This window comes from Rhodnius prolixus, unplaced genomic scaffold (genome assembly GCF_049639745.1).
Source record: "Rhodnius prolixus isolate KJV_2025 unplaced genomic scaffold, Rpr scaffold_1, whole genome shotgun sequence".
NCBI classification, from domain to species: domain Eukaryota; kingdom Metazoa; phylum Arthropoda; class Insecta; order Hemiptera; family Reduviidae; genus Rhodnius; species Rhodnius prolixus.
Window position 1 is genome coordinate 6303424 of NW_027411581.1, and position 13321 is coordinate 6316744.

Sequence of the window (13321 nt, forward strand, 5' to 3'; positions counted from 1 at the left end):
TTAGAAATAAAATTAGCATAATTAGAATAGCATCAAATATTTCCCAAGGGAGGAAAAACTGTAATAAGGTAATTTCTTTTTGCTTCAATAATCCCAGTGGAAAATAAGAGCATTGTCGATATCTCTATCTCGCTAACTGGATCTACAATAAGGGGAAAAGCTCGACCAAAATCATCTTGCCGTAGCTAATCGAATCACTTTTTTTTGTTTTTTGGATTATTCCAAAAAGTAGAAATAATCAAATTATCGATAATGCTTTTAAAGCTAACTGATCGCGAACTTTTGTAAGATTAAGGCAAAGATTTTCATCGGTTTTTAATCAAGATTTCCTTGATGTTCTTGAATAGTAATTGAACTATTAATGCAGTGGATAAGTTTTACGTCCAGAAATACATAAATTGATAAAACTAGAAAGCAAGACCAAAAACTAATTATTTTTTTTTGAGCATTTTTGAGCCAATAGTTATAGCTTTGAAAACATACTTCCGGAATTGACGTTGATGGTGTAATTAACAAATCTAATTCCCATCTAATAATTTATTTAAAGCCCAATTATCTATTTAGAAAACTATATTTTTTCCAGTAAAATGTATTGTTTGAATGTTTGTATAAAGTAATTTTTTTTTATTTAAGTACGCCACCGTACTAGACGTAAAAGAATAGAACTAAGCAGAAGATATCGACTACTCAAAAAAAACTCTAAGACGATAGACGATAGACAACAAGAAACTAAATATACTGCTATTTTTGAACCCCATCTATGCGCATGTAATAGAGCTGTTAGGTTCAACGATTTACACCAATCTCCAAAGAATTCAATCAATAAAATCTAAAATACTTCGATCCATACTAAGCGCTCCACTATTAAGTCTCCAGCCGAACTATACATACAGATCAATCCTTTCATCAACTAAGACGCTGAAAACCGGATACAGGAGACTCCACTTCAACCAGTACATAACTCTAGTTCAGGGGTCCCCAAACTTTCTACACAGGGGGTCAGTTCACTGTCCCTCAGACCGTTGGAGGGCCCCGGACTATAAAACCAACTATTTTAAAGTGAAAAACAAAACGGGAACAAATAGAATATTTCAAATAAAGAACAAGTAAATTTAAATCACCAAACTGCCCAGTATTTCTGTGTGAATACTGATCTAGAGCAGGGATCCCCAAATGGTGCCACATATAGTGCTCCTCCTCTCACTGACCACCAATGAAAGAGATGGCCCCTTCTGGAAGTGCGACGGGGGCCCCGGATAAATGTTCTCAGGGGGCCGTTGGGCCGTAGTTTGGGGATCCCTGCTCTAGCTCACCATCAAGCTATAACTATTGGCTCAAAAATGCTCAAAAAAAAATAATTAGTTCTAAGTCTTGCTAATGTGACCTGCTTTTGGCTAATGAGATGGTCAATGTCCGGTTTAGTTATAATGCCTTTGCCTTTCTTCCTACTTCTGCTGTTATTCGGAGCCGTGACGCGTCCGTCCCGCGTCACCGGAAGTAGTACTGTACATGAGCGACACAGCGCTTTGCAATGGCGCCACATATAGTGCTCCTCCTCTCACTGATCACCAATGAAAGAGATGGCCCCTTCTGGAAGTGCGACGGGGGCCCCGGATAAATGTTCTTAAAGGGCCGTTGGGCCGTAGTTTGGGGATCCCTGCTCTAGCTCAACGATCTTACTTATAGAACCCTGCTAGACGGCTAAAAAGACGGTGGCCTCTCTAGTGAAGAGATTGGACTAATCAGTTCAGTTTCTTGGAGTGTTACCACTGGTGTAACTTCTCCACTTGTTTGTATCTAATACTGTTCACTGTTATCATTATTACTTATACCTCCAACGTGCTAATTGTAGCCCAGATAAACGAGGAAGGAAAAAATGTTTTGTACCCTTATTTTTTGTGTTCCCTAATAATTTTAATAACCACTTCCTTCTTGTTTTTTTTCCAGCGGACATTTCAAGAAGAAATAAATTTTGTAAAGATTTATTTTTTTTATTTTTTAAATAAATCAATAAATAAAAATAAAGTCAATACAATAAAAGAAGATCTGGAAATAATATTAAAGCCATGACAAAACAAGAAATAAGCTTTCTTCCATTCAACTTCATTCATTCAAGTAAATAAATAAGCATTATTTAATAACAATAGAAGATTATCAAAATATAAAAGATAGAGATTTATTGTTCATTTCTTTACTATCATCATCTATTTTCTGGAAAACTTTATTAAAATTTTTGTCCTTTTTATTTTTGTAAGCATTGTTCCATAAACCGAAATTCTCATAAATAAATTTTTGTATATTTCTAATTGTACATTCTTGTACTATATTATAATGTTCTAATCAATTAAAGATTTACGTATTTTTTTTTTCTTTTTTTGTAATTTCTTGTTACGAATTTATTATTTTACCCGAAAATTGTGTATAAACAAATAAAATGATTTGTAATAAAGAACTTATTGTTTTGGATTGTGTTTTTATTGTGTTGGAGAATGTTAATATTTTCCTAATATTAACAGCGGTTGAAAAACACGTTGGTCTCAAATTAAATTAGGTCTGGTCATGTTACGGGGGTTAGTGTTGTTCAAGAGCTGAGCTATAAGGCTCTAGGGTTCGAGCCTTGAGTATAAGTAAGGCACAGCGGGTGGCTCGAGTCAGAGAGCTCGAGCTGAAGCCTCACAGAGAGCTCGGTGAACCACCATGGTTCGGCTCAGCATTTTATTTGTACTATTACTAAATTCATTTCTTAAAATAAACTCAAGCTATAGCAGTTAATAAATTTTTCAACATATTTTTTGTATAAATGAATACAATAATTTATAAAATGTTCCTTGCTTATTGATAATTCGTCTTCATTAAAAATTTAAAAAGGCTCACACTTTGTGAGAGCCTTCAACTCCAGGTTTTGTGAGCCTTTGACTTGAGCTTCACGGTTCGAGTTTTGAGGGCTATAAGGCTCGAGCTCTGAAGACTAAAGCCGTAAAGCTCGACTCGGTTGAGCCTTCTTCAGCTCAAACCTCAACTGAACAACACCAACGTGGGTACTTTATCGGGGTAAATTGACCAAGTGTAAAGCTAAGGAATATGATTATTGGAAATGAGGTTAGTGCTGGGTAATATCTTTGATTTTATCTCTTACTACAGCGCGCATGCGTATTGTATCTCTGGCCGATTTCGAACTTACATCCACCTTCAGAGGTAGATTAGAGTCAGCAAGTGTAGTGCAATACGGAAACACGAATGAAGTCGAAATTCCTACATCAAACTGATTGATCTACCTCTTATGGTGGATGTAATTCCGAAACCAGTCAGGGATACAATACGCATGCGCGCTGAAAGTGATAAAATCACGCGCAGAAGAGTGTAACATCTTTGAGGGGTCAGTTAAACTAACTTAACTGGTAGTTCCCTTGAACTCCTTCTTGCATGAAGTCCTATTCACAGAAATACCCAGATTTGCCATAATACTAGGTGCCATTTCAGCCAGCAGTAATTAACTTAGTTACCCCCAAGAAACCAACTGGTCTTACTAAAACTTTAAACCAAGATCAAAATAATACAAAGTGCGAACCAAGCCTTGCAAAAAAAGAAAGAAAAGCAGACGATCACCTCCAAACAGACTCTGACATAACAATTACCCGAGAGGATAAACAGCGAGGAGAGTGTACAATATACATATTTGCAGGATTTCAGGCGTTCCAGATGGAGGTGGAAACGCGAGAGCTCCCTTTGATGTCAATAATAATACTAGAGAGTAAATAGGGCAATTGCTGGAACAGTACTGGAAATTATTGGAGCCGTATAACCGCTTATTATTATTATGCATAATAATATTGCATCATTACGTACATCATTATGTAAATCATTACGTCTTAAAAATTAAATTAATTAATAAAATTGCTAATAAAATAAAATAATTAATAATAAACAAATTTAAATAAATAAACAATAAAAACATATGTCTAAACGGTTTAATTACACAATTAAACTAAGAACAAACAATTTAATTAGTTCTGTTTATTTAGACTAGTTGACATTTATTTGAACAAAACTAATTCGTTATCCCAGCGAGAGCACCCCGACAAGAGAATTAATAAATATTTAAATACTAGTAGAATGCAAAAGAATTACATCATATATCTGGTGATTCTAAGTTCCGTTTCCGGTAAATATATTTTATTTCAATATTATCGTAATTATTTCGTCATTAACTACCGTGGTATCTGGGTGGAAATTAATTTCGAACTGACAGGAGCCTTTTTCTTTTTCAATATGGAGATACCTTCAAAATCAATCACGCGTAGAGGGGCGTTTGCAAGTTTGAGAGCTAATCTTCTTCTTTTTTTTAAAAAAAAAGAAAAAAAAAAGCTCATCCCCCATTCCTGGAAACTTCGGCGCGTCCCCCCAGAGAGAGCGAGATAGCTCTATTTTACCGGATATAATACATAACAGATAATTCCTTTGAGTTCAAAGTTTACTGGCCTAACAGAGACACAAGTTTGCTTGAAATAGGAAGTATCTCAGAAGAAGCCGAAGAATAGGAAGTATAATAAATAAATCTGTTGGGAATACTCACACGACCTTATATTTTACTACTATCTCGAGATACTGATTACAAATTTTCTTAGAACTCCGCACATATATATATATATATATATATTTTTTAATTTATTAATTTATCTACAATCTGTATATACATGTATATGTATATATAATATACATATACAATAAGTAAATCAGAAAGTCTAAGATTAATTGGTAAGTGAAGAGCAGGAGGAGAGAAACTACTCAGTGGTAGCACTCCCTACGGGATATAACGATCTTTAGGTCTTCAGACCTCAAGGAAGTCGCGGTGCCACTGGCGATTAAGTCTGCGAGGTGGATTGTCAGAGGAGGCGAGAGACAGTAAAAGAGGAGTGGAGCAGGTGGAGAGAGCAGTATGAAATTTTTGATATTTAATCTTAGCTTAAGGTCGTTGTGAAGAGTGAGGTTAGTCACGTAGAAAGGAGCGTCAACTATCTGTCGGCAGTAGTTTTGATTGAAATGTCTGTACAGTCCGTATGTTTGTAGGTTTGGCTGAACTCCACAGCTCTAGTCCGTAAGTCCACATAGGTTTGAGGATAGTACTGTATATTAAGCGTATGAATTCAATGGGTAATTTGGAGCGTCATCCAAGAAGTCTGTAAAGCAGTTTCGCACGTTTCGTCCGTATATTTGAGTCCCAGTTAATTATTACCCACATTATAGAACTAGTAACATCATGCAGGTAAACCGAAAGGTAACCTTACAGGGAAGACACACACAGCTCCTTCAAGGGAACTCTCCAAAAACTAAATTTTTCTTGGAAAATGTTAAATAGCAGAGAGCGTTTACAGGAGGACCTTATATAGACAAGATTAAGAGCCATTCTAGCGGAAATCTTTTTTTAAAAACCTTCACTAAAAACGAACTTCCGTATAAGACATTTTTTTTCACACACAAAATTTTAGCAACAAAATATAACCCACAAGAGACAGGACCGTACATCACACAAAAATGGCACTTTTGGAGAAATCTACCGATCTCCATTCCCGGAAAGTGCATTTAATCAGTTAAAAGGTAAATATGCAACTAGTAACACAGACCTGTTAAGCGTGGAATTTAGTTTTTTAAAAAAAAACCCACAGTGTGCGGAATTAAAATCAGATAATGACGTGTATAATGACGTCGAACACAGGGCAAAACAACGCAAAAGTTTACAACGTCGTAATAGTCACGGCAAGCACTTTTTCGGGCTTGAGATTACCAGAGCAATCTGTGCTCATTCAAAAATCTTGCACCGCTTCACGTATGCATTGCTACTAGTTAACTAGGGACGCAAGAGCTTTTTTACAAGGAAGAAAAGAGCTTTGAACTCTGTGCAAAATGAAATCATGCTCGTACTGAGGTCTGAATCTCTATCTAAGGTAAAAAACGGGCATTGCACAAGGGTTGGAGAGCTTCTATTAGTGTCCGTAATTCCCAATCTCTAATGCGGAGACCAAACATGTACCAACCACTTATCATTTGGCTGGCTCCTACCACCCACTCCGTATAAAATACTTGGCAGTTATATTGGGTAAGATAAAGGAAACATTCCACCAAATAATATTGCTTATTGTATTTTATTAAAATTTCACTTTTTTATAGTTAATAGCAATTTTATATTTTTCACAAGTATACACGTCGAACGCACTGTAATAGAGATTTGGTTTGACGCGTATACACGTCAAACACGCTTAACTGTTTAGAAGAAATCGTAGAAATCGTTTTTGCGAGAACGCTTAAAAAAAAACTTGATTTGGTAAAATGGTACTTCCGGCCGGCCGATTGTAATCGAAACTTTTATTATGGCTACTCAGTTGGCATCTAATCGATAATATCAAATATCTTTGATTTTATCCGACATTGCACGCATGTTTATTGTATCCTTGGACGGTTCAATAAAGCACCGGCGAGCTTGAGCTTGAGTTTGAGCGATCAGACACCTTGGAGGACTGGACAGGAGAAACCCTCGTTCATCTGTCTTATCTGCTACGGTCACGTTCCAAGTTACAGACCCTTAAACCCAGGAACGGTGCTGGTAAGCGCATTATTCACCCGCAGCTTAGTCTTCCTCTCTTGTCTTTAACAAATATTCCTCTAGATTATTGGAACCTTCTGCAGTCGCCAATTTCCTTTATTTTAATCTTAAAGTAACTCGTAGCAACCCACTTGGACTGACGTGATCAAAAATGTTCTTGATTAAAAACGTAATATTGGAATAACTACGACGCAATCAATCTGCTGTTTAAAGAAGAGTTTTAATTAAGGTTTACAAAAAAATAACAGCGGAAGTTTAACAAAAAAGTAAAAAATTCGAAAAACCTTTATTCTTTATTTCTAGCATTTCTTTGTTCTTGGTTTATCTTCCGCTTTTCAATTGAACGTTTCTTTGACTTGCCTATCCAAGTTTTATTAAGAAATATTTGCTGATAAGTGTATCCCTGACCGGTTTCGAACTTGCATGCATCATTAGAGTTAGATCAATCAGTTTGCAGAGATTTCTTCTTGTGAATGTTTCACGCACGATATTATATTTTCGCATTTTCATTTTAGAACAATGAAAAAATGAAACAAAGAACAAAACTTCAAATCCAAATACAAAAATTAGTTCACATGAAAGGAGGCGGAAGCACATACGTACTTCATTATAAACATTTTTTTTTTCTAACAAAAATAACAAAAATAGCAACACGCAGGATTCGATCCAGTGGTCTCCCAGTCCATAAATCCACGCATCAGATTAAGAACAAGTTATTTCCGATACACTAGCGAACCCATATTCAAGAAACTTTATTTTAACATAAGTTTGGAGATGCTCATTAATAAGTTGTCATAATTCTAACCGCCGCTTGTTTTAATAATTAAACAGAATTAAACTGGTTGTCGTAATTATAAGTTTCCACCGGGAGACTTATCAATTTTAAGTTGAGAAACGTTTGTAAGTTAAAGTTGAGAGAGCATCACTCCAATTAAAGTTTAATTAGGAAATGAACTTCTTTTGAGAAATAATCCTTATATGGAATTAATCCTACGGATCTGTCGGGTTAGAATGGGTTAAAAGTATAAACCGCGTGTAAAAGGACAGCTCTCATTTTGTTCGTTTTTGTACCGTATAACCCACCACCTTGTGGGTTTAGAGCGTTGTTCAAAGGCTAAGAGGAGTTAAACCCAACAGAAGCTCCTGGTAATCCAGGTTGGGGGTTGTGCGAGGGAGTTACTAATATATATATATATTGTAACGGAACTGCTTAATATACCAAAATAGCCGAGCACAATAGGCTAGACCTGCAAAGCTAAGATGTATTGCGGTACTAGGCTATATTCCCCAGTCTATACCTTAAATGGTTAATATAAGAAATTTACAGTAAAGTATGTTTGCTAGTCGCCACGATAGCCGTGCGGTTAGAGGCTAGACCCGCAAAGCTAAGATGTATTGCGGTACTAGGCTATATGCCCAGTCTATACCTTTAATGGTTAATATGAGAAATTTACAGTAAAGTATGTTTGCTAGTCGCCACGATAGCCGTGCGGTTAGAGGCTAGACCCGCAAAGCTAAGATGTATTGCGATACTAGGCTATATGCCAGCCTATACCTTTAATGGTTAATATGAGAAATTTATAGTAAAGTATGTTTGCAAGTCGCCTCCGTCCACGACACCAAATTTGGTAGTTGGACGTAAAGTGCGCCTGAAAAAATAGACAATTGTTTACGAATTCTACGATTTTGTTCCTAATGTTGAGTTGGGTCTGCTTGGGAGGGGGGAACTCAAACGTAAATGTTTCTGCTGCCCTGCGATTTTCGGAAACACACGTGAAAACGACCTCCGGTGAAATTAGCTATTAACTAAAATTTGACAAAATTTCCACTAACTAACGCACCAACAATATCGATAGAATATAATATAGCAAACTACAATATAATAGTTTTCTCTCGGTTGTTAGAATTTATAGCCTGCGAAGTAGTAGCTGACACCCTCAATAGAGGTCGTACAAGTCAACGATTGCATCATTCATATATACGAATGCACACAAAGCCAACAATATTTAATATATATAAATCTAGCGTCTAAAATAAGCATGTCACTCGCATACTGAACACAGTCTGCTTATATTCCATTAAAATGTCCGCCATGTGTCACTATGGGATGATTTATTAAATTTTACTCGACAAGGAAAACTATTGTGTGCTACCTAACTATTTCAGTTACGTGTTAGTGAGATTTAGTTTAATGCGGTCTAGAGCAGTACCAGTCAAAAGTGATTGATTTTAGTGTTTCCGGTGAGGGTGGGGGGGAGCTAGGAGACTCATTAAAGCGACATTTCTGGATTATGTAGGGGTTTCCTGTATGGTATAAATGCGCTTTAAAAAAAAATCAATTTAAATATTATTTTTTTACTCACTCTTAAAATACATAATAAAAAGAACTATATCGTGCCAAATTTTGGAAATGGAGGTTTTACCAAGATGTAACAGGATACAGGATGTATTGTGGTACATCCTGTAAGTAAATTTCACATTAAAAAATTATAAAATGGCTACTTTTTAGAAAACGAACGTGGAGCAGTACTGCACACTTTATTTACACCCTGTATATAATTAGAAGTAACGTATGATGGTGGACGAGTGGCAGGAAGTGAAGACCACAAAGTATTGCGGAAGTTTTATTTTAGAAGGTTGTAAGCACTGTATGTATTTCCCATTAATTTTATTTAACGAGTTGAAGTGAGAGATTAGCGTGTATACCGCCTCTCCGCCTCCAGCTTCACGTGAGTCGCCAGCTGGATATATGAAACCTTCCTGGGAGAATCTCTCCAAGGGCTTCCGCTTTAAACATATCCAAAAATTTTCTTCAAATACTGAACATTTGGGATAGAATTAATTCTTATCAATACCAAGCAAGTTGTACGTAACTCTGTATAACACCACCTTCAAGTTCCGTAAAACAGTATTGTATGTACGAAGTTCTGAGAAAACTTTTGGAGTTATTTTTCCTAAATTTCGAGAATAATCTATTGAGTATTTTAACAACAAATTTAATTTCTTTTAACTGTACACTAAAAGTAGGATAGTGTTCCAGAAAAATGTTATTTGAGAGGGAATCTTCCTCTATTTATATTGATAATTGATAAATGCCGAGTTTGATGAGAAAATCTTACAAAACTGTCGGTGGGGGGAACCTCAATGAAGTGCTACTTCCGGTAAATCATTTTGACGTTAGGAGGTCGCTCCTAAGCCAAATGTCAAAATTTTAATATTCTGCTATTATTATTTTATTTACATTGTCTACATATCACACACACACACACACACCAATTTGGGGGGAAAAAACGACAAATTTTTCGTATTCATGGAAAACTTGAAAAACTGTCACTTCCGGTGAAATAGCAAAATTGAAAATATACACGTTTACCTTAACCTAGACTTAATCATTTTTATTTAATATTAAAACAAATGAAATTAAAAAATAAAAATAAAAAAATTCAAAAGATATTTTGTAGCTAGTTTATTACTGCTGCTAATAGATGGCGCTCAGTCAATAAATTAGCTTTGTAGATAGCGAGTCAGCGCACACGAGTTTGGGGATGCTGCGCTTCCAATAAATTCTATAATTGTAAAGCTGACGTAAATTACAGGTAATTTATTATTTTCTCTGGCTGTGCTTATTAAAACTGTATTGCATAATTAATTACTCACAGTTTGCGCAAGTTTAACTCGTAAATTCATTGTACCAATCAGTGTTAAATAATTTGTAAATTACACCGATATCACTTTATTAAAAGACATCACGATTTTACCAAATTAATTGTAGAAAAACAGGAAACAAAAAAAAAAGTTACAGCGAAATTCAACAATTTATGTGAAACAATTACATTAAATAATGAATGGCTTGTGTAATTAGAGATACTTCGTAAATGTATACTGATGATCACCTCATTAGGTCGGAAAGGTTTCTGAGTTTTGCTTATTAAGTTACGAAAGTATTGCCGATTTTGCCAAGTTTTCGACATCGAATTTTCATCGCAAATATACGTTTTCCGCTAAGAAAAGTGGGTTTTCAGAAAATCATATGTTTCTATTTTTTTAAATTAATTTATTTACTTCTTTTTCTTTCTTTCAAGGCAGATGAACGGGCCCTTTTGCTTTTTGAACGGAAGGTACTCCGTAGAATCTACGGTCCTATACGCGATGGGCCGAATTGGAGAAGTAGAAAGAATCAGAAATAGTACGCTCTGTTCACGGATCCTGATATGGTGAAAATAATAAAGCTTGGTAGGCTGCGATGGGCAGGACACGTAGCCAGGATGAGTGAAGATGAGATTCCTAAGAAAGTGCTGGAAGAAAACATGCAAGGAGATCCAAGAGGGTAGGCAGACCTAAGCTGCGCTTAGGGAGGATAGTGTGGCAAAGGATGCTGCATCTATCTTAGGATTCCGAAACTAGAGGGCGGCTGCGCAGGAAAGAGGACGCCTGGCGGGCACGTCTTGAGGAGGCCAAGACTCTTCATGAGTTGAAGAGCCAGTTAAGAAGAAAAAGAAAAGATTTTTCTTTCATTTATTTTTCATTTTATTTATTTATTTTATTTGTAACAGACGATTCAAACTTCTCTCTAGGCTATTCGACAAACGATCTAAACATTTATTAAACAATAAACGACTTATCTACACAATGATACTCAAATCTGTCTTGCAGATGCGGACTGGGACTTTGGGGCTCAACCAAAGCTTCCAATATCTACAGAAACCAATCCAAAAACACTCCGTCGAATCTGTTAATGCTCCTTATTTTGCACAGAGATCTCCTTATTTGTGAAGCAGCCAGATCCCGCCAAGCCAATTTACACACCTCAATTTCCCGTGATATCCTAACCCTCTTAACTAGTTTCCCAACTTACTGGCATTGCCACGTGATCTTTCTTAATGAAGTGAATGCCAGAGCAGCGTAAATGCTCTTCTTTGGGAGTTTCCCCGTTGTGTGAAAATTATTGATAAAATAAAAGTCTTGCGAATTTTCAGATTCTTTTTTCTAATTCGGAAAAGCTGAATAGATACGATCCTCAATACTTCTGCTAATACCGGTTGCATGAAAAATCTATGAAAATGCTTGAACCTAATAATAATGTTCTGTAATCAATTAAGGTACCCTATTTAAATACCGTGTAAACAGTAATGGCCTGAGGAATCTCTACTAACCACTAAATTTCCCATTACACATTACTGGGAAATTCTCCCTTTTTATCTCAATTTTCATCAAATTATAGATGCACTTTTTTTCTCCCTGTTTGTTAAGTTTCCCTGTTCAAATATTTAAACCATCTGTGCAATGAATTTAATGGAAAATGTAATTCAAGATGCGCCCTAGATATTCCAGACTGTATTTCTAAACGTGAAACAAGTTTTGAACAGTTCTCGAAGGTTTAATTCTGAATCTGTAATAATTATGATGATTTCTTTTCTCAATTATTATTTTCTCTTTCCTAATTCTTCTTCACTTTTCAAGATGATAAAGTAAAGTAAAGTAAGTAAAGTAATCGCCTATTTTTTTAGGCGGGGCTTAACGTCCGACTACCAAATTAGGTGTCGTGGACGGAGGTGACTAGCAAACATACTTTACTATAAATTTCTCATATTAACCATTAAAGGCATAGACTGGGAATATAGCCTAGTACCGCAATACATATTAGTATTGCGGGTCTAGCCTATAACCGCTCGGCTATCGTGGCGACTAGCAAACATTCTTTACTGTAAATTTCTCATATTAACCATTAAAGGTATAGACTGAGAATATAGCCTAGTACCGCAATACATCTTAGCTTTGCGGGTCTAGCCTCTAACCGCTCGGCTATCGTGGCCTTTGGTAAAAGTTTTCAACTAATAATAATCACACCTCAGGAGACCTTCATTGGTTACGATATTGCCAAGGTTGGCAAGGTTCAAAAGGATAACGGGGTGATAAATTATGTAAACAAGCTAAACACTAAGAATAATAGCAGTAGAAAACTTTGAGAGACAGGCACATAACAATGTGTAAAGTGAATTGCACAATAAAGGAAAGATAGGACTAGGAGTAATCTTGGAGCGCTAAAAAGGGCGCTATTGTGGGGGGGGGGGGAGGTCTGCGGAAAGAGCGGAAAGAGGCGAGTAAAGAGGAATTGCAGAGATTTATAGCGGATCTGCGAGCAGCGGATTATTTAAATGAAGAAGAGACGCCTTTTTTTCTCTTTTTGGTTTTATTTCCTTTTCCGCCTTTCTCTCTCTCAGCTGAATAATTTACTCGAGATAAATGTGGTGCTTAGAGGAGAGAGAAAATACATTGACAAAGGAAGAAAAAAAAAGGCAATCTCTGTTTTCCTCTTTTTCAAAGATTTTCACACGATTGTGAAAGTAGAGATCAGGAGGAATAAGGCTAATCTGCTGGCTAAGAAATAAATAACTAGTATCTGATGCTTCAAAAAACACAGAGAATCGTCATTTCGAACTTAATTTACCAAAATCTTGTATTGAACTACTCACACGACTTTCTCTCTTACCACTAAAGGTTCGAACCCAATAATATTCTTCAAACTCGTAATATTAGACTAACATTAATTCCTCACCAACATTACAGTTTGTTTAACCGTACAATTACACAGAAATATAACTGTACAGAGAAGCCTTATACCCACCAGTCCGAAGTTTACACAGCCATTTACAAGAAACTGAACCGTCCATAGAATGAAGGGGCACTTCCGGTGGAGGTTATTTCTACCAACCTCCATTATAA

At 36.1% G+C, this 13321-nt stretch overlaps 1 protein-coding gene, 1 long non-coding RNA gene and 1 pseudogene across 3 annotated transcripts in view; 1 reads left to right on the top strand and 2 right to left on the bottom strand.

The window, feature by feature from the left end:
• Positions 1-2466, top strand: part of LOC141453248 (protein obstructor-E-like) — a 35353-nt gene extending 32887 nt beyond the window's left edge. For both annotated transcript variants that reach the window (XM_074126229.1, XM_074126237.1), the window contains exon 5: positions 1948-2466. In XM_074126229.1, coding sequence (XP_073982330.1) covers positions 1948-1969 — 22 coding nt within the window. In that variant the 3' untranslated portion in view covers positions 1970-2466. The remainder of the gene's footprint in view (positions 1-1947) is intronic.
• Positions 1-13321, bottom strand: part of LOC141453340 (uncharacterized) — a 79924-nt gene that overhangs the window by 14933 nt on the left and 51670 nt on the right. The gene's annotated exons all lie outside the window — the stretch shown is intronic.
• Positions 12408-12492, bottom strand: LOC141446340 (U4 spliceosomal RNA; annotated as a pseudogene).